General features: G+C 45.7%; 1 protein-coding gene across 15 annotated transcripts in view; it reads right to left on the reverse strand.

The window, feature by feature from the left end:
• The window catches only part of EZH2 (enhancer of zeste 2 polycomb repressive complex 2 subunit), a 425,637-nt gene that overhangs the window by 146,134 nt on the left and 258,356 nt on the right, over positions 1 to 21,147 (reverse strand). For all 15 annotated transcript variants that reach the window (XM_029589584.1, XM_029589586.1, XM_029589588.1 and 12 more), the window contains one exon: positions 17,559 to 17,728. In XM_029589584.1, the coding sequence (XP_029445444.1) occupies positions 17,559 to 17,728 (170 nt within the window). The remainder of the gene's footprint in view (positions 1 to 17,558; positions 17,729 to 21,147) is intronic.

The raw sequence follows: 21,147 nt of genomic DNA on the forward strand, positions 1-21,147 counted from the left end.
TACGCGCCCGTAATAGAGTGGATATGACGGGCTCAGGGTAACCGCGACGCCTCATCTTGCGCCTTTCAAAAGCCAAGCCGCAAGACAGAAGCGATCTGCCGCTGGAAAAAATATTGGCCCCTGATGCAGGAGCCGCGGTAGGTGACTGAGCCGTAGCGGGTCACCTACCGCTAGATGGAGGAGATCCGCGAACCACGGCCGTCGGGGCCACTCCGGCGCCACGAGTATTACTGGACCCTGATGGGCTTCTATTCTTCGAATCACCTTTCCCACCAGCGGCCACGGTGGAAAGACATACAGAAGGCACTGATGTGGCCATGGTAGTACCAGCGCGTCGACTCCTTCCGCTCCATGTTCCCTTCTTCGACTGAAGAAGCGAGCGGCCTTTGCATTCCTGGCCGTCGCCATGAGATCTAAGCGGGGAGTTCCCCAGCGCTTGACTATCAGATCCATCGCCTCTTCCGAGAGTTCCCACTCTCCTGGATCCAAGTGCTGTCGACTGAGGAAGTCCGCTTGTACGTTGTCGACGCCCGCTATCTGGGAGGCTGCCAGACGCAGTAGATGGAGCTCCGCCCATTCCATCAACCTGTCAATTTCCAACGATACCAGTCGACTCTTTGTGCCCCCCTGACGGTTGATGTATGCCACTGTGGTGGCGTTGTCCGATAGTACTCGGACTGCCCGGTGGCGCAGGAAGTGTAGGAATCCCTGCAGGGCGAGCCGGACGGCCCTGGCCTCCAGCCGGTTGATGGGCCAGGTCGATTGCTCCGCCGACCATCGCCCCTGGATCGAGCTGTCCTGACAAACCGCTCCCCAGCCCGATAGACTGGCGTCCGTGGTCACCACCATCCAGTCTGGGGGCTCCAGGGACACTCCTTTAGCCAGCCGATGAGGATCCAGCCACCACCCGAGGCTGTGCCTTGCGGAGTTTGGGATTGGAAGGACCGCCTGGTAATCCCGGGACACCGGCTTCCAACGGGAAAGCAATGCTCTCTGAAGGGGTCGCAGGTGGGCAAAGGCCCACGGCACCAGGTCGATGGTGGAGGCCATGGTTCCCAGGACCTGAAGATAGTCCCACGCCGTCGGGACCTCGAGAGCCATAAATCTGAGGATCTGCTTGCGTAGAGCCCGCAATCTCTCCGGGCTGAGGAACACCATGGCTGCTCTCGTGTCGAAATGCGCTCCCAGGAAGTCCAGTGTCTGAGACGGATGTAGCCTGCTCTTTGCGAAGTTGACTATCCACCCCAGGGAATGGAGGAGCTGAATTACCCTGTCGCCCGCTCGAATCCCCTGCATTCGCGACTTTGCCCGGATGAGCAAATCGTCCAGGTAAGGATGTACCAGGATTCCTTCCCTTCTGAGCGCTGCCGCCACTACCACCATGATCTTTGTGAATACCCGTGGAGCCGTGGCCAGCCCCAAGGGTAGGGCCCGGAACTGAAAATGCTGTCCCAAAATCTTGAAGCGGAGGTACCGCTGGTGTGCCCGGTGGATCGGAATATGTAGGTACGCCTCTGTAAGATCCAACGAGGCCAAAAACTCCCCCGGGTGTACCGCAGACAGCACCGAACGGAGCGTCTCCATGCGGAACCGAGGTACCCTGAGGGAGTTGTTGACGGTCTTGAGATCCAGAATGGGTCGGAATGTCCCTTCCTTCTTGGACACTACAAAATAGATGGAATAGTGGCCCCGACCCAATTCAGAGGCCGCCACCGGAACTATCGCACCCAATGCCAAGAGACAATCTAGTGTCTGCCGAATGGCCCGGCGCTTGAGAAGGGACCCGCAGGGAGAGAACAGGAACCTGTCCAGTGGAGTGCGCACAAAATCCAACGCGTAGCCTTGTCTTAGAATACTTAGGACACATTGGTCTGAGGTTATTTGGACCCACGCTTCGTAGAAAAGCGCAAGTCGACCCCCCAGCTGGGGAATCGACTCATAGGTCCCCCTGGCATCATTGGGACGACTTCGGAGAGGTGCCCGTCCCATGTCTGTCCTTACTGGACCGACGGCCCCGAAAGGACCGGTTCCAAGTATGCGAGTGAGAGGAAGGGGCCCGAGGCGGCTGCTGTCTCGTGGAGCGTACCTTACGCTGATTACGATACCAGTTTCTGTTGGTATTGAAAGATCTGTAAGAGCGTGGTCGATCCTCCGGCAACTTATGAACCGCATTTTCATTGAGTGACTTAATGATCTGATCCAGGTCTTCCCCAAACAGGTACTTGCCCTTGAAAGGGAGAGATCCCAGACGGGTTTTGGATGAAGCATCAGCCGACCAGTTCCTTAGCCAAAGAAGACGACGCGCCGACACCGCTGCCACCATAGCTCGCGCTTGTACTCTGATAAGATCATACAAGGCATCCGCTCTGTAGGCGACCACAGCCTCCAATCTGTCCGCCTGCTGGGCCTCGGCATCCGGCAGAGTCTGAGACGTGAGCAGCTGTTGTACCCACCGGAGTCCTGCACGTTGGGCTAGCGAACTGCAGATAGCAGCTCGCATGCCCAGCGCCGAGACCTCGAATACCCGTTTCAGATACACTTCCAGCTTCCGATCCTGAATATCTTTCAATACTGTCCCGCCAGTGACGGAGATGGTCATATGTTTTATCACCGCTGAGACCGCCGAATCCACTGCGGGGACTCGGAGCAGCTCTAAGAAATCCGCCGGAAGAGGATACAATTTATCCATAGCTCTGCCAACCCTAAGATTGGCTTCCGGGGTATCCCACTCTCTGGCGATCAGCTGTAGGATATTGTGATGTGGGAAAGGCCTTTGCCAGCGGACGAAGGCCCGCTAGGAGTGGATCCCCCTTCTTGACGCTCGGGTCTGGAGCCACAGGATCCGGAGGAGGATCAATATCCATCTCCTGAAGAATGTGCGGTATGAGCTCATCTAATTCCCCCGCCTGAAAAATTTGGAGGACTCTAGGATCATCTCCCTCGACCTGAGCTGCCAGGGAGGGGTCCTCGGCGAGTGGATCCAGGAGAGGATCTCCACCCCCCGCTGGCTGCGGCGCTGTCAGAGTAGAAGGGGACCCCCGAGATGTTCCCGGACCTCCCCCCGAAGGAGGAATGCTACCCTGGGGAAAGAAACCCCCCAGGGAGGGGGTCAGGCATGGCAGCTTAGCTGGGGGAGGACGCCCTCCTCCGAGCAGAGTGTCCCTGCTATGTACAAAAGCCCTGTGCATCAGGACTATGAACTCCGGGGAGAAAGCAGGGGCCCCAGAGAAAAATCCATCCGAGTGCTCACCAGGCTGTCTAACCGGCTGGGCTCCGGCACCAGGAAACGGCAGGGTTGCCGAAATTTGGGCCTCTGCATCGTCGTCTGAGAGGCCGGCGGTTACATCTTTAAACAAAATGGCCGCCGTTCCCGCACTCGGCGGAAACGGGGCCTGCCACTTTCTGCCCTCGCGGTCCTGCAGCCGCTCAGCCTCCCCCGGAGGGGAGCTGTCCTCCCCTCCCGAAGAAACACTGAAGTGACGTCCTTCTCGGGACAGGGGATCCCCCTGTCCACCGCCGCCTTCACCGCTCGTCTGCCACTGCATCGCTGAAGGGAGGGAGGGGCAGCTCAAGCGTGCGAATCGCAACAGGCAGCCGGAGAGGAGAGACTGCGGGTCCGGCCCGGTTCCCCACCCACCGACCCGAAGAGGCCGTCGGGGAATGAGACTTCCCGACGGCAAGCGGCCCCGGGGAATGTGACTTCGCGGGGCCGCAGGTCGGGAGGCTCCTCACACCACAGGGGCGGGGCGGGTTCACACAAACACGGGCAGGAGGGGAGGGATCGGCCCCACCGATGTGCTCCCTCGGACCTGAGCGCCCTGACACAGAGAATCCCCCGGCGTCCTAAAACAAAAAGAAGTACTTACCTCCAGCCCTGTGAAAAGAGAACAAAAGGGAGGAGGCAGGAAATGAAAGAAGAAGACAACGGCAAACAGCCTGTCCCGCAAGTCACTATTAACTAGGGAAAGAGATCTGTTCCCTGGTTGTAACTTCTAAAAGAACTAAATCTCTAACCAATTAATGGTTTCTTTAACAGTACTTGATCCCTCATAAAGAAATTAACCGAAAGCTTAAGACCCTAAGGCCAAGTGCTGGGGACCTCAGTGTCCCCTGCTCACATCTGCTGGAGTCAGAACTATACTGAGAATTGAGACAGGGGAGGCGTGGTTATATGGGACCTCCCCTGAGAGTTTTGTTCTGACTCCATCTGCTGGACGGGGGACATAACCCACTGTCTGGAATGATCCTGGTACGTACAGGGAACAAGATGAGTTAGCCATTACATGTGAGTGATGTCATCTGGCAGCACTAAATGGATTCATCTCTCTAAACTAGTAGAGTTTTGAGCTCTAAGCATGTGCGGGAGATCCTGTGTAGGTGTTGCCTCGTGAATCTCCTCAGTCTATACCAGAGCTAATCTAGTTATGTAGTCTACTCTCCAGGGAGGTGGGTGGCTAATTCATCCTAAGTATGGAAAACAACACTTTTGTTAAGCAAAACCTGCTTTTTTTCAATCAATAAACAGGTTGAATTAGCCATTACATGTAGAGAGTCCCAAACTGAGGGTTGCAGTGGAGTGTTTACTCAGTAAGTACCTCACCTACACTGTGGAGACTGAACTATAATGAGAACAGATTTTGCAAAACTGCTTCTCTAAATTTGCCAGTTATCAAGATAGTAGTGGGACATAAAGGTATGAATAGAAGACCAAGTTGCAGCTTTGCAGATATCTTCAATAGGTACCTCATGAAGATGAACAGTGGAAGCAGCCATGGCTCTCACTTGTTGAGCTTTCACAGAGCCTGTGACTTGTGGTCCCGCTAAGGTGTAGCAGTGAATACACTGAACCAGCCAGCTAGACAAGGTACACTTGGCAACTGCTACTCCTAGCCTGTTGGGATTGTATGAGACAAACAGTTGGTAGGTTCTACAGCTGAGTAAGGTAAGGCCCGGCCCAAGTAAGCCACAGAGCAAGGTGCAAGGAGACAGAAGACCAGGAGGCCACAAGGCAAGGTAAGGCCTAGATAGGCCACAAGGCAAGGAGCTAGGCACAAGAAGGCCCGGAGGCCACAAGGCAATGAGAGGCTTAGAAAGGCCGCAAGACAAGGAGCAAGTAACAGAAGGCCCAGAGGCCACAAGGCATGAAGCAAGGTAACAGCGGCCAGGTCAGAGAGCCAAGGGTGACTCCATGAAGAGGCATCTAGATTCTGGCAAGGCAGGATTAAATGAGGCTGGAGCTTGGGTATGGTGCAAGCAGTAACGTGGAGCTTGGCAAGGCTGGAGGTGAAGCTTGCTGAAGATCCATGGTGGAGAGGAGGTTTCACCACAGGCTGAATCAGGTGGCCAGTAAGGAGATGGCTCGGGTAGCTAGGAACACAGCTCACTGAAGGCTCTGCTGGTGGAGAGGTGTCATAGGAGACAGGATCAAGACACAGTGAGGCTGCACGGCAGGCAAAACCATGACACTGAGGTACACTTGCACCGAAGAGGTGGCGAGACCTGAGTGAGAAAGGTGGAGAAGGTATTTCAGCCGATGCTTAAATTTGCAAGAAAATGGGTCTAAAATGTTTTGTTGGCACCATTTTGAGTACCTATTCCATTTGAAGGCATAGTTTTTCCTTGTTGAAGGCTTTCTAGATGAGACTAGCATGTGCACAATCTCTGCGGGTAAGTGGAGATCTGCGATCAACAACACTCAACATCCAAGCTGTGAGGTTGAGGGCTGAAAGGTTGGAATGATATAATGCTCCATCTTACTGAGTTAACAAAACAGGAACTGCTGGAAAGTTGTTCGAGATATGCATACCAGATTCTGTCTGGGCCACACAGGCTATGAGGATCAGCTGAATGTGATCCTGAAGAATCTTTTGAACTGTCCTGGCGATAAGTGGTAATAGTGCAAAAGCATACATGAAACTTTGTCCCCAGTTGAGGAGGAAAGCTTTTGAGCTAGTCTGGGATAACTTGGGAGTACTGAGCAAAACTGATTTCGTTTTGCATTCTATTATGATACAAATAGGTTTATCAATGGCAGAACCCATAAGCTGAAGAATTTGTCAGCCATTGATTGCTGTAAAGACCACTCATGTGGTTGAAAAAACTCTGCTGAGGCGATCTGCCAGCGTGCTGGAGACTCCTAGCAGATAGGTGGCGTGTAGAACAGCTCGATTTGTTCTGCTTAATTCCAGATTTTTACAGTTTCCTGGCAGAGATGCCATGATCCCTTTCCTCCTTGCTTGTTGATGTAAAACATGGCAACTTGGTTGTCGGTTTGAATCAGAATGCTCATTTCCTGAAGGAGATGCAAAGGTTGATAGAGTGTATCTGATTGCTCTCAACTTTAGTAGTAGATTGATTTGATAGCGACTCTATTGGAGAGTCCAGATGACTTGTGTTCAAATGGTCCTAGTATATGCACCCCACCCTTTGGTGGAGGCATCCATTGCCGGTACCAACTGATAGGGAAGCAAGCGAAGAGGGGATTCTTCCTTGAGAATTCAGGGGCGCAGCCACCACTGCAACTCCCATTTCATAGTCACTGTGATTTACACTGGAGACAAAAGCTTTGACTTTGTTGATCCAAAGCAGCCTTCTGGGTGATGAGCATGGAGAATGATGAGTGTGGATGAGTGAAGACATGGTGATTGCTCAGTTGGGAGACAGAAATGTTCTTTTCTGTAGCAAATTTATCCAAGCACTGATGAATTTGAGCCTCTGAGTGAGCTCCATGCTCCATTCCTTAAAGTTGACCAGAAAACCTAAGCTGTGTAGAAGAACTATGGGTGAGTTCAAAAAGCAGAACACTTCGCCTCGTGATCTTGCTTGATGAGCCAGTCATCCAGGAATGGGATGACTTGTATTCCCTTGTGACTGAAATGAGCTGCCACTACCGTGAGGCAATTCATAAAGACCCTCAGGGCTGACAAGAGGCCAAATGGAAGTACTTTGCTCTGGTATTGGGAAGAATCCACCTAGAAGTGAGGTAGTGCCAATGTGAAGGGTAGATAGGTGTGTGAACATATGCACCCTTTAGATCAGTGGTTCTCAACCCTGTCCTGGGGACCCCCCCAGCCAGTCGGGTTTTCAGGATATCCACAATGAATATGTATGAGAGAAAATTTGCATACACTGCCTTCATAACATGCAAATTTTCCCTCATGCATATTCATTGTGGATATCCTGAAAACCCGACTGGCTGGGGGGGGGTCCCCAGGACAGGGTTGAGAACCACTGCTTTAGATCCAAGACACACATCCATTCATCCTTTTGTACATAAGGAAGGATTGTGCTGAGCGAGTTCATTCTGAATTTCTCCAGGAGTATATGTTCAGTCATCAAGTATAGAATGGGTCACAGTCCCTACATTTTCTTGGGGATAAGGAAATATCAGGAATAGAAACCCCACATATTTTGAGTTGCTGGGATAGGCTCTATCACTTGTTGGAGAAATGAGAGAACTTCCAAATGAAGCTGTGGTAGATGAGACAGATTCAGAATGAGTGCTGAACAATGTGGAAGGGAAGGTGATCAAGAGAAATGCAAGTGGTGGCCAAGCCTGTACAATGTGGAGCACCCAGGAGTCCTTGGTAATCTGACACCACTCTTTTACAAAATGTTGGATTCTTCCTCCTATTGGAAGAATCAGGAACAGATTGTTCAAAGGGATCAAAACTAGGGCCCAGTTTGGGCTGGGCTTGTTGTACGGCTCTAAGCTGATGGCATTCCCTTTGTTTGGGCTTGGCTGGAAGTTGCTGTTGACACTGGGCCAGAAGGGGCATCAGATGGTAATGCTGAAAATTCAATGTTCTGGTAATATTTAACAGGGCGTCAACAACAAGTAATCTTTAATAATGATATATTGGTTAGGTTATGGGAGTTCCGCTGGGATCCTCCTTGTCATCCGTTTTATTTAATATTTATACTTGTTCTCTTGTTGATGTAATGGAATCACTTGATTTTATTTTTACATTTTATGCAGATGATGTTCAATTTTATATCCCAAGTTCTAGTAAAGGGGAGGTATCTCATGAAGAATTAACAAGAGGAATGAAAAATATTACTGATTAGATGGAGACTCAAGGTTTTGTTTTAAATCATTAAAAACTATGATTATATGGTTAGGAAAGAAGGATCCCTCTCAGCTGCCTGTAAATTTTACTTTACATAATCATCCTGTAGTATTGCAAAGTAAACTACATAATTTGGGAATAGTATTAGATTCCAGCTTCTCTTAAAAGCATAAGATTGCAGTGTGACTAGAGTAGCATTTTTAAAAATTACTGATGATCCATCCGTTAAGATATATTTTAGCATTTCAAGATTTTAGAGTGGTGGTTCATGCTATAGTACTGAGCCAGATAAATTATTGCAAATCCCTGTATCTCAGATTGCCAAAAACATTTATGAAAACACTGGAATTAGTCCAGAATGCAGCAATTTGTATAATTTATGTCTTGCCCTGGGGGACTAGTTTGATCCCTTATAGGAAGGAGCTACCTCCCAATGAAAGAGAGAATTCAGTTTAAAGTTTTAATCATGGCACATAAATCACTCTTCAAGACAGATTACTGTCTTGATGATAAGGTCAAGGCATATGTGCCGACTCGGGATTTGCGTTCATTGAGGCAAAATCGGTTAACTATTCCAAAGATTAATTCCTTGCGGTTACAAACAATCGTTTGATGTGATCTCTCTTTAGTTGCTTCTCTTTTGCCTTTAGCTGTGCATCAGGATGATAATTATCTGTGGTTCCGGAAAAAAATGAAGGTTTTCTTATTTTCAAAAGTGTACACAGGCTCCCTGGCATTTTAAGGCTAATGCAGTGAAGATGATGTTTATTTTAATATCTGTGTTTTTATTGTATATGTGATTGTATTTTTTGATTATTGTATTGATTTATTGATGTAATTATGTATGTATTGATTTTTATATTCCACCCTCAATATGGAGATATGGTAGAATATAAAATAAATAAAAAATAAAGACAGGTATGGCCTCCTGTGGAAGCACGGTCATTTGTATGGTTAGAAATGACACTTCACCATAGAAAAGTGTTCAGTAACTATTGAAAGCGACTGCATTGCCACATTTTGGTCCTTTACCTGAGCAACCATCTCCCAGAGCTTCTCGCAGAATAGACTGTCCCCCAAACATGGGAGGTCTGCTAATTTTTTGTGGATGTCCTTGTGGATGCTATTTGCTTTAAGCCATGCCATGTGTCTAGCTCCAATGGAGGCTGAGGAGGTACATGAAACATAACTGAAAAATTCAAAGACTGATTGAAGAAGTTAGCAAATGTCCTCTTCTGCATCCAGGAGTAGCTGTGGATAATAGTTACCTTGTTCAGTGGCAGGTAGGAAAGTCTTCAATTTTTGAATGCAGTTATGGATAGACTACACCATATAAAATTATTGGATAGTAAAGTGAGTAGATAGTGTTGCATTTTGAAAAATTTTCTTGCCAAAGTTATCTGGAAATCTATGGCCTCTTCTGGAGAATTTGAGTGAATCCATGTCTTTTCATACCAGACAACCACTATGGACTGGTGAGCAGTTGGATGATATCAAATACAGATGCTGGACTCTGTATTTGAGGTCTAACTTTCAAGCTGTATGAGTGATCTCATCTGTAGGACATCTGTGAACTGGAAAGGCTACTGGTTCAGATGGAGTATTCAGTACTTGAAAAAGGCCAAGGAGTTTAGAGCGGGAATCTTTGTCTTTATGAACATGTACACTCAGTGCTGTACCTGGTTGACTCTGAGGAGAAGCAATGTGGTCTAAGACTTCTTGACCTGCTAGACTCCATTGAGATAGACAATGAAGAAGCCCTAATTAAGGGTTCTGGTAATGAGTTTCTCCCTATAGATGAGATTGGGTCTCTGGTCTGTGGTATTGCCATAGTGATTGTGGAAAGGAGAGGCTGGATTGTTCCTTTGGTATCCTTGGTCAGAGAGGATTTGGTTAAGCGACTTATGTGTCTTGTGACCTGGCATAGATGGTGGGACATCCTCTTTCGAGATCAGGATAGGTTCCTACAAGATAATAGTATTCTTTTACAAGCTTGTGCGCCTTGGATATCTTGGCATGCTTCAATGGGTCTTTAGAAATGCACATCGAGGATAGGTCAACAATATTACATTGGTTGCATTGTGGCTCAGCCATTTGTCCTTGTACTATGCATCGCGGGACATAGAATCCTGAGCCCCATGTGACCAAAGAGTATAGGCGTCTGTGTGTACTGAGGCCACATGCTTCAGTGGCAAAACATCTTGCACTAAGCCCATTGATGCGTTGTGTGCATCAATGAGTCTAGTGCCTTGATGCGTCATGTATTGGAGGAAAATGCAGTCTAGACAATGCATTGTGTGTTGGGAATGCTGATGCTGCTTGTTCCAGCTGCGACAGCTCCAGTGACTGATGTTGCTTAGTCTTTGATGCAGGGCAGCTGGTAAACTTGACCATGTGACATCAGCCTGAATGAACAGGAGAGTTTTAGAGGAGCTCCTACTCAACTCTTTTCCTGGCGAGGCACACGAGACTGCACTGCAGGACAAAGACCTACTGCAGCTCTGGGGAGATTTACACAGTTCCTCAATGCGACGCACCCTAGAATAAGTGCTGGGACATCCATACACAGGCACAGGATTCTTGTCATGTTACGTACTGAGGCATCTATAATGCAGATCATGCCCATCGGTGAGGAATACAACCTTTTCATAGATACAACTTTTAAAGCCGCTTGCCATTGTTAACTTCTTCTTCTGGCCTGACATGATGGGGAAAAAAAGCTTTTTTTTTTTTTTTTTTTTTTATAAATTAGCACTAAAAAGTGCCCTTGTGAGACAATTAAGAGGAAGAAACTGAAGAAAATTATCGACTTTAAAAGATTTTAAGGATTTTTAGAGAACAAAAATATTAGGAGAGACTGAGTTTACATCTGTGCTATGCTTGGACAAAAATTGACTGAGCAGCCTTTCAACAATTCCCGTACTTGCTCAGCTCTATTTGCTTGGCGAAACGAGTCCAATTGGTGCTGCCGAATGACATCACCCACATATAATGGCTAATTTATCCTGCTTATCAACAGAAAAAATTTCATTCAGAGCCCTGAGCTCTCAATAAACACAAAGATCAAATCTTTTCAAGTCCTATTGGACTCTGAACAGATCATATCATCGCAAATCCAGGCAACAGTGAAGAGCTGCCACTTTCAATTATGGCATTGCTTATGGACAGCACAAATAAGTTTTCCACACTAAGGAAGGATTCCACTGAAGTGGACCATCTCTGCACTAAGAAAGCATCTATGAGCACGGAGCGCACATATTTTGGCACACAAGCCTGGATTTACACTCCCGTCTTTAAAGGGTGAATGACATGCACCAAGACTTCTCAGAGTCATAGATCTGATCTCGAGAGGACTGTGCCTTTTCAGTTTTAGGTGATGGCCTCTGCACTGAAGAATGCTTTATCTGAAGATGTCTGAGAAGAACTCAGGCACTCTTTCAAGGCATAGCTCCTTGACATTCTGATCCTCAGACATGTGAGCACAATCTGACATGTTATAGAAAGGCCACAGACAGCAGACACATCTGTCATGCTGATCTGACAATCTTTTGAAAAAGTAATGGTTACATCTCTTTAACCCTATTTTTGTCAACCAGTTGTTCCAGTTGTTTTTTTTTTTTTTGTTTTTTGTTTTTTTTTAGAGCACCAATACAAATCCAATTTTGAAGAAAAAATTTTTAAGACTATGTAACAGTAAAGATTAAACAAAGATAACCAAAGAAAAAATCCATCAGGGAAAGGGGAAAAAAACCCCCAAGATTAGTAGCTCGAAGAGAATCAAAAAGATATCCTTTCACATTAGAAGAAAAAAGTCTGAGACTTATGCAATGGCAGCTGCACAGCAATGGCATGCATGCTCAGAAAAAACTTCTGAGATCTTCTCGGACTCAGCGCTGTTGGAGGACATCACACTACTTGTCAGGCTGATCTGTCTCCTGCTTGTACACAGAGAACAGAAACTGTTGAGTAATAGACAGAGGATCATGGTAAATGGAATTCACTCTGAGGAGAGATAGGTGAACAGTAGAGTGCCTCAGGAATCAGTTTTGGGACCAGTTCCCTTCAATATCTTTCACAGTGATACTGCAGATAAGTTAAAAGGAAAAACGTTTCCTTTTTTGCAGATAACACTAAGATCTGGATTAGAGTGGACACCTCTGAGGGAGTAGAAGTCATCTAAAAAAGCTTGAGGAGTGGCTGAATACTTGGCAGTTATGTTTCAATGCAAAAAAGGTGCAGAGCTAAGCATTTGGGATGTAGAAATCTAAGGGAGAGGTGGCACAATAGGGGTAAGGAGCTGATGTACAATGACTAGAAAAGAACCTTTGGGGCAATAATGTCTGATAAACCTTAGATAGTGAAATAATATAAGGCAGTGGCCAGAGCTAAAGGGATGCTGGTGTATGTAGGGAGAAGCACAACAAGCATAAAAACAAGGAAATGATAACACCTCTGTACAGATCAGTGATACCTTAATTAGAAGAGTGTACTCTGTTCTGGAGGCCACACCTCCAAACAAACACAGATAAGCAACCAAAATGGTACAGGATCTGAACCAAAAGCCAGCTGAGATGCGACAAAGACCTAAATATGTTTACCGTAGAGGAGAGAAGGCAGCCTTTTCTGTTGCTGGACCAATTTACTGGAACAGCTTGCCAGAGCAACTTCAATTAACATATTGTACCAAAACTTTCAGGAAACTCAAAAGGACACTGCGAGCCATTTAGGCTCAAATTTCACAGCCATTGTACTCTTTCCAGTAGCAGAAAACTGGAAGACTCATTTGCAAGCTTTTTCCAGCAGCCCCAATAGAGGACTCCAGAGAATAGTGTCAACCAAATAGGTTTCAACAACTTTAAAGCCCCTGAACTCTTTCCAGCAGAAGAAAACTGGAAAATGTATTTCAATATTTCTCCTAGTAGTAGAGAACTCCAGAGAACACTGTGAGACATCTAGGTTTCAGCCTTCACAGCCCCTGAATGTTTTCTAGCAATGGTAGACCAGAAAGGTCATCTGCATATTTCTGCTGGCAGCCCCAGCAGAGAATACCACAAGTCTTCTAGACTTTCATATCCTTGGTGAGGCCTCACCTGGAGTACTATGTTCAGTTCTGGAGACCGTATCTCAAAAGGGACAATGACAGGTTGGAGGTGGTCCAGAGAAAGACGACCAAAATGGAGAGTGGTCTCCATCAAATGACTTGACAGGAGATGTTGAAGGACTTAAATTTGTATACCCTGGAGGAGAGGAGGTGCAGAGGAGATAGGATATAGACCTTCAGATACCTGAAAGGTTTTAATGATGCATAAACAACAACAAACCTTTTTGGATGAAAGGAAATCAGTAGAACTAGGGGTCACAAAATGAAACTCCAGGGAGGACGATTCAGAATCAAAGTCAGGAAATATTTCTTCATAGAGAGGGAAGTGAATGCCTGGAATGCCCTTCCGGAGGAAGTTATGAATACAAAAACAGTAAAAGATTTCAAAGGGGCATGGGATAAACACTGTGGATCCCTAAAGGCTAGAGGATAAGAGAATGAAGAAAAGAGTGAATGGAGGTAACTTGTTGGTGTGGCTGTTACTACCCTTAACTAATAAGCCTGATACTTTTGATGTAACTCCAACATTGCTCTCTGCTTCAACAGCAGGGGGTAAAGAGGAAAAGAGAGATCAGATTCAGACTGCAAACAATAAAGACATTGAATTTTACAGCCTGGTAAAACAATAAGAGTAGGGGTAACTTGCTGGTGTGGCCGTTACTACCCTTAACCAATAAGCCTGATACTTTTGATGCAACTCCAACATTGCCCTCTGCTTCAATGGCAAGAGGTAATGGGGAATTTGACCCAAACAGCAACCAACAAGGGCCCTGACTTTGATGGTCTGGGAAACTGATAAGTACAGGGGTGACTTGTATGGCACAGCAGATACTACCATAAGCTTGCTGGGCAGATTTGATGGACCATTTGGTCCTTTTCTGTCATCATTTCTATGTTTCTATCTTTCTAGTAGCAGAGTTACAGAAGCCATGTACCAAAACACAACTTACAAGGATTACTGATAGATAAATACAAAATAAATCAATATATTAAAAGTACTTTAGATTAGTTTGAACATCCCTAGTCCTTCAGAACTTTTCAAATTGCTAACAATTGAACAAAATTAAGAAGCAGATAGTAATCAAGTAGCAAGAGGAGAGCTATCCAGTCTTTTGCATTAGTTGGTGAGAGGTTGTATTTGGCACTCCATGCAAAGATCTCCTAGCCCTCAGACAACGAGTCTGATCTCTGGAGGCCAGAGTGACTCGGGGGCAGGCTGTGCTGTGGCTGGGAGGAGTGCTCAGCCTTGGGGGGAGGCAGGGACTTGGCCTGGGGGAAGGTTGGCTGTGTTGTGGCTAAGAGAAGTGCAGGCTGTGCTGAGGCTGCTGGGGATGAGGGCAGGCTATACTGGTAACTGCAGGCTTTGCTAGGACTGGAGAGGGGAGGGCAAGCTGTTGGAGATGGATAGGCTATGCTGGGACTCGAGAGGAGGGGGGATAATAAATATGAGCCTACAGGAAATGTTCATGGGTTTCTGTGCTATTGCTGGAGATGGGGTAGCCTAGGCTGGTGTTGAAGTGTGGGGTGAGGGCAGGTAGGGAGGCAGACTGTGCAGCTCCTAATGCTGTGGGGAAGGTAGGAAGGAAGGAAGGGCAAGCTGTGATGGGGCTCAGTACTGGGGCTCGGAGCAGGTAGGCAGGTTCTGCTGGGGTAGGAAGGGAGGACAATTCATAGGGGCCTCCTGGAATTTCCATGTGTCAGCTACTTTATTCCAATTACACTTTGCATCCAAAGTAACCGAAATGTAGCATAGTTACGTCAGAGTTAACAAGATAAGGACACCTTCAGTTAGATATTTAAAAATCAGGCTTGGAATGTGAATGATAAAATAGCAGCATGTATGTGTTTGTTTTGTTTTGTTTTATTGTTGTGTGTTTTATTGATTTTATACTTACACTTTTGTTACTTGCCTTGAGCTATGTCTAGTACAGGATATAAACTTTTTAAATAAATAAGAAAGAAACCAGGGATATGACAGACATTTAGAGGGCAATTTTGAAAGGGATTTTTGTGGATAATAAGTATGTTACCCACATAAATCATTTGTCTGAAAATTGCCCACCTTCTATGCAAGTGGGCAGTTCCATAAGATGCCTATTTTTACTTGCATTGCAGGGGAGGCAGTCCTGGGGTAGGGTTAGGTTGGGGGAGAAATATATGTGCATAGTTTTGGATTTTCAAACCTATGAGGATAGCTTTCAAACAAATGTGCGTGGCAGCATATACAGTACACATGTATATGGCTGCAAGCAGATACGCAAATATTTTATAACCTGCACATATGATATACGCGTTTTATAAAATATGCATATCTGTACCTTGCAACAGTATGTACTCTTACGCACAACTACATGCAGTGCATTGAAACTACATATATCAATGCATTGAATGCACGTAGTTTTCCTTCCTGTTTTAAAAATATAAGCGCATACATTTTATGTGCGAAAGTAAAGTATAACTTACTTGCATTAAGTCCCGATTTATATGCACAATTCGGCCAAATTTAAACTAATTTACCAATTAGTCCAAAGTACAAGTACACAAGTATCTTTCCTGAAAACTATTAGTAATGTACAAGCATTAAAACTTTTTCAATGAAAAGGAAGTTGTAGAGCGAGTAAGTCACAAGATAAAGAAACATTTTTTCATGAAACCAGTGGTGGAAGCTAAAACAATAACAGACTTCAAAATGTTATGGGAGAAATACATCGGATCCTTACTTGCAAAATATTGAAGTGACAGTGGAAGCATGACCTAGTGATACCATAGATCATGAGGTTAGTGAAAAAACTATGCTTCCAAAAAGACACTGAAATAACCTGCAGTAGTTACAACCCAAAAGTGGCGGCAAAATTGCATCAGACTTCCAAGAAGGTGGGTGGGGGTAACCTGCATTGACCATGGTTAAAACTCAAAATTGGTAGCTATGCAGTTTATTAAAAAACTTGGCAATAAGTCGTAGAAGGACCCCTAGGTGATGGATTTAGTGTTGTTCTTGTAATAATCAGGGGAAGATAAGGCCTGAAATAACCTACCAGTAGAGGTGATGGGTGCCAGTGAATTAAGAGATTCTAGACGTGTTGAAAGTTCAGGCAAAAGATATGGGGTTAGGGGAAGCTTGGGTTTAATATGGGAATTCTCTGTTTACCTACCCAAAAACAGAAAAATCATAATTGGACAGAATGGATTCACTAACACAGTCTATTTCTGCTTTCATTTATTATATTACATTCCCTCCTCACCACCCTTCCATATCGACTATGCTTACTCGGCCCTTTCTTCCCAATGCTACCTTCATCTCCTTGTCCTAGCCATACCACTGTCACTTTCCTTCTCCTTCCCTGCCCTCCCCCTTCCAGTATTGAAATTTATCGTCCTTCTCCTCTCTAAGGGAATGGTACATTTTAGGGTTCTGAAGGTAGGACGTAGTTAGAATCCTAAAATGTGCAACAACCATGGTGGACACTTCTTACTACTTATTTTTCTACTGTATCAGCCATACCGGAATGGTTCACAGGAAAAAAAAAATGCTCTAAATTTATCCAGGCTTCAAAGATACCTTAGGACTGTCTTCATAGCTCTTCCTACAAGGCTCCCAAACAATCAGACTGATACAGAAAAATGCAGGAGAGCGGGCGCTCCATGTTGTGCGCCCGCTCTCCCGACACACACCTAGCCACCTCTTCTGGGCGCGCGATTCAATATTCAAATGAGGTGGTGCGCTAATAAGGAGGCGCTAGGGACAATAGCACGTTCCTAGCGCCTCCTTATTAGCGGTAGAGGTGGCTTTCAGCAGGTGTGACAACCGACGCTCTTTTTTACCGGCATCGGTTTCTGAACCCGCTGACAGCCACGGGTTAGGAAAATGGGCGCCAGTAAAATTGAGCATCCGTTTTGCTAAACACTGACCGGCGGGTACATTTTTTTTTTTTTTAAAGTTTTGGTTCCTCCAACTTAATATCGCTAGGATATTAAGTCGGAGGGTGTACAGAAAAGCAGTATTTTCTGGCCACACATTTTACTTTCAGTATCCTGGGGACTAATAGCCTTATCAACATGCATTTGCATGTGATGAGCGCTATTAGTTTTCGGGGGGGGGGGGGAGGGGGGGAGGGAGTTGGCCATGCGTTTTTGACACGCTAAACCCCTTATAGTATTAAGGGTTAACAGACGCGTGTTGAAAACGCGTAGCCAATTGCATGCTAAGCGGTGTGCTCTGCCGAGCGCACCATACTGTATTGGCCTGTAAGCTGGGTTTGAAAGATGAATTCATGAAAAGCAAAAGGTTATAGTGAAGAACTCATACTTATGCCACATGTTTCCATATGCATTCTCAAAAATATCATACTTGCTTCAGTGTACAAACTAGGTTCATCCAATGGTCTTACCTGCCTACATGTTTTGGACCCAATTAACCTTGCAATTGCACAGAAGTTGTCATAGTAGGTACCAATGAGAACCCTGAACATTGAGGCTTCAGCACCACTCCAGTCCACATTTTCAGGCGGTTCTATATTTGGCTTCATCTTTATTGGTGTTTGACACCTAGAGTTTGCCTCTGTAGAAATTAAAGTTATATGTCATATTAGAGTAACCATATTTACAAAATTATGTCAGTTATGCATATACAACAGAGAATGCATAATAGCTTCCCTTTCATAGATGTTCTCCGATGACCAGAGAATCTCGAATCACACATGTGAATGGTATCACTATCACTTGGCTCCAATCAAATTTTTTCCAGAGTTGTTTTTGGTTTTTTTTCAAAGTGTTAGAAAACACATGAGCACAGGCAGCAGTACTTGCACTGCCATGGTACTTCATTTCTATCAATCCGCTCAATAGTTAGAAAGGTGGGAGCGAATGTATGACTGATGGTTCCTCTGTCTTGACAGAACATCTGTTAGAGGGAGGCAACTATGCTTTCTCTGAAGACAAGTGGAATCAGTTATGCATATGGAACTCCTTAGTTTCAAACAACTACAATAGGCAATAAACCTATTTTTGGCAAGTTTCAATTTTTTTTTTTTTAAACAAAAACAACCCTGAAACCTAAAAATGCACCCTCACAGAGCTAGAACTTGGCTCTAATTCTCAAGAAGACCCTGGAGAATAGAAGGCATGTGACGTCACGTCTTGAGCGGCCCAATTGCACGCACAGGGGCCGCTTTCGCCCGTGCGATGCGTCCATCTTCGCGGTCAGCTGGAGGCAGGGGAGCCGCGGTCGTCCTCGCCGATGTCCGTCTCCGGAGGGGGGCTGCAAAAAAAGTAAGTCGCTTCGTCGCTTTACACTGCCAGTCCTCTCTCCCCTCCTCCCAGAGCAAGGCTGCTTTTCGCGCCTTGCTTCGGGAGGAGGGGAGAGAGGACTGGCAATCCCGAGCGTAGGATTGCCTGTCCTCTCTCCCCTCTCTCTTGCTACTTTATTTTTTTTCACTTTTTCGCTTTTTTTTTCCCCCGATTTTTTCCACTTTCGTTGCTTGCTTCGGGAGGAGGGGAGAGAGGGCTGACAATCCCGAGCGTCGGAGAACCGTCCACTTCCTGGTACCTGTCATTTCAAATGTCATTTGAAATGACATTTGAAATGACAGATACCAGCGTGTCCATGAAGCGTTAGGCCCGCGCACCCAGGTTACTGTATAGGCGCTGTATAGCGCTCTATACAGTAAAATGGGTTGCGCGGGCCTAACGCTTCACGGACGCTTCTTAGACGCAGCTTGCATTTGCAAGCTATTTACATACAGGATCGAGCGGTAGGTGAGCTGGACTGTGCGTGCGGCAACTGCGGGTGCGCTGGGCACTAACGCAGCTCTTCCTACCACTCCTTACTGGATTGACCTGCTTGTAAGCTTTATGGAGCAACAACACAAATTGTGAGGAAAAAGAGGAAGAGGAGTCAAAGGCCCCCCTCGGGACTATCCTCCATGGCAGGGGAAATAGGGTGTGAAGGTTCCTGCCCATTGGAACACTTTGCTGAGGAGAAAGAGGAGGTGGTAAAATCCCTTCCCCCAGCGCTGCACTAGTCACAACCCTGAAAGATTGAAAGAGAGCCCCCGTTTCCACACTGAAAGGGAACTGATCATCTTCAGAGTGAATTGCAGCAGAAGTCCCCACAGGGACTTGGGCAGACTTTGCTTTTGCTAGTTTTGCAGAATTAACATTTTTTCCGGCTCCTGCCGAACCCTCCCCACCCGGGATACAATCAGAGCAAAGATCCTCCCTAGAGAGTTGCCAACCCGCACGTGTGGCAAACTGACTAACGCGACATCGAGTTATGACAGAAAAATTAAACAAAATACAACAAATTTTGACAAAAATCGTGAAGAAATAGCCAAAAACAAAAAGCAAACGCCGCGCTGAGACAGGGAGAGAGAGAGAGAGAGAGAGAGTGTCGACGCGGGAGAAAACAAAAGTAGAACTTTTTTTTTTTTTTTTTAAATTATAAAACTTGCCCGGCAGTGGTCCAATGTGCTGATCCCTTCGGGTGGAGTGAGCCGGGCTCCCCGGTATCGCACCCAGCAGCTGAGAAGATAAGTAGGGCCCTCAACCCTGTGAAGCAGCTGCCTCTCAGAACCTAACGACCACCTGGGAGGCTAACGACCACTGTTTTTTTTATTTTTAAATAAAGCTTAAACAAGCCATAAAACAAAAGACAAAAAAAACCCCTAAACTAATTAAACACAAGAATAACCAAGTAAGCACACAGCCCAGACTGTAGGTTTGGCACCTCCCCCATCTGCTGGAGACAGAAGAATACTGCCGGACTGTAGGTGGCGCCATTCTATTTATAGGCGGAGCGTTGTTATGGTAACTGCTCTGTCTCCATCTGCTGGGGGGGGGGGGCCCCAATCCCAGGAGTCTGGACTGATCCGGGTACATACAGGGGAAAAATGTTTGTGGGTCAGTACTCAAGTTTTCAAAATAATTTTCCACCTCTTGTCTACAAAGATTTTTTCAGGGATTCAGCTCATGAGATGGCCCAAGCCCTAGTGGAACAAGCATGAATAGTAAGATAAGCAGATCCTGCAACCCTGTTGGTCTCTCTAATAAGGACCAAATTACCAGCCTACAGTATATTAAAACAAACAATCCAATACAGCTTCCTCCTTTCTCACAGTGAAACAATCTCTTTCAACAGTACAAAGAAATCGTCTGATCCAACAGACAAATCCTTGCACCTATGCATATAATAAACACTTAGAAAGTCTCTTCTAATATCTATAAAAAGTAGCATATTTTCCTTCTCAGAAGTCAAGCAAAAACCCAAAGTGACCACTTCCTAATCCAGTTGAAACCAAGACAAATATCACATTAGCAAACAGGGCTGGAATAGTCTTTAGGACAACTTTGCCCTGATGAAAAGCCAGAGCTGCCAAATTCCTTCATATAGCAAGTTAACAGACTAAGCAAAGGTCAAACTGAAAGGAATGAAATATACAGAAACTTTCCTCAAGGCTGAAAAGAAAGACCACTACGATTCTTATGAACTAGATTTAAATCTCAGGGAAACCAGCAAGAGTGAGACTGAGCTTTTAGCAGTAGACAGCCTTAAAGAAATGATTCACCAGGAGATGGAAACTCACAAAAGTTCTTACTTTTAGGACCCAAAGGTAGAACCTCAGACCTTTAGCACTGCCAGACCTAAACCTTTATCCAAACAATTCTGCAGGAAATCCAAGACATCCATAATGGAACACCCATCAGGGATAATACTCCATGTAACCAAAAGAAAATACTCAAACTCCATCAAAATCCTTGAAAGGAATTGACTTGCAGGATTTAATAGTGCTAATCACTTTGGAAGAGAAGTCTACTGAAAATGTTTTTAAAGTCATATGGATAGGGGACACAGAGATAATTAGTCTAGAAGCAGTGGATTTCTTAAGGAGGCTGCAGTAGTTGAAAGTCCATGGATTGGTCTTTTCATGGTTTATAGGGAGTCTGAAAAAATAAAGCAGTTTATTTTCCAACAGATTTTCT

Source organism: Rhinatrema bivittatum, chromosome 2, assembly GCF_901001135.1.
Source record: "Rhinatrema bivittatum chromosome 2, aRhiBiv1.1, whole genome shotgun sequence".
NCBI classification, from domain to species: Eukaryota; Metazoa; Chordata; class Amphibia; order Gymnophiona; family Rhinatrematidae; genus Rhinatrema; species Rhinatrema bivittatum.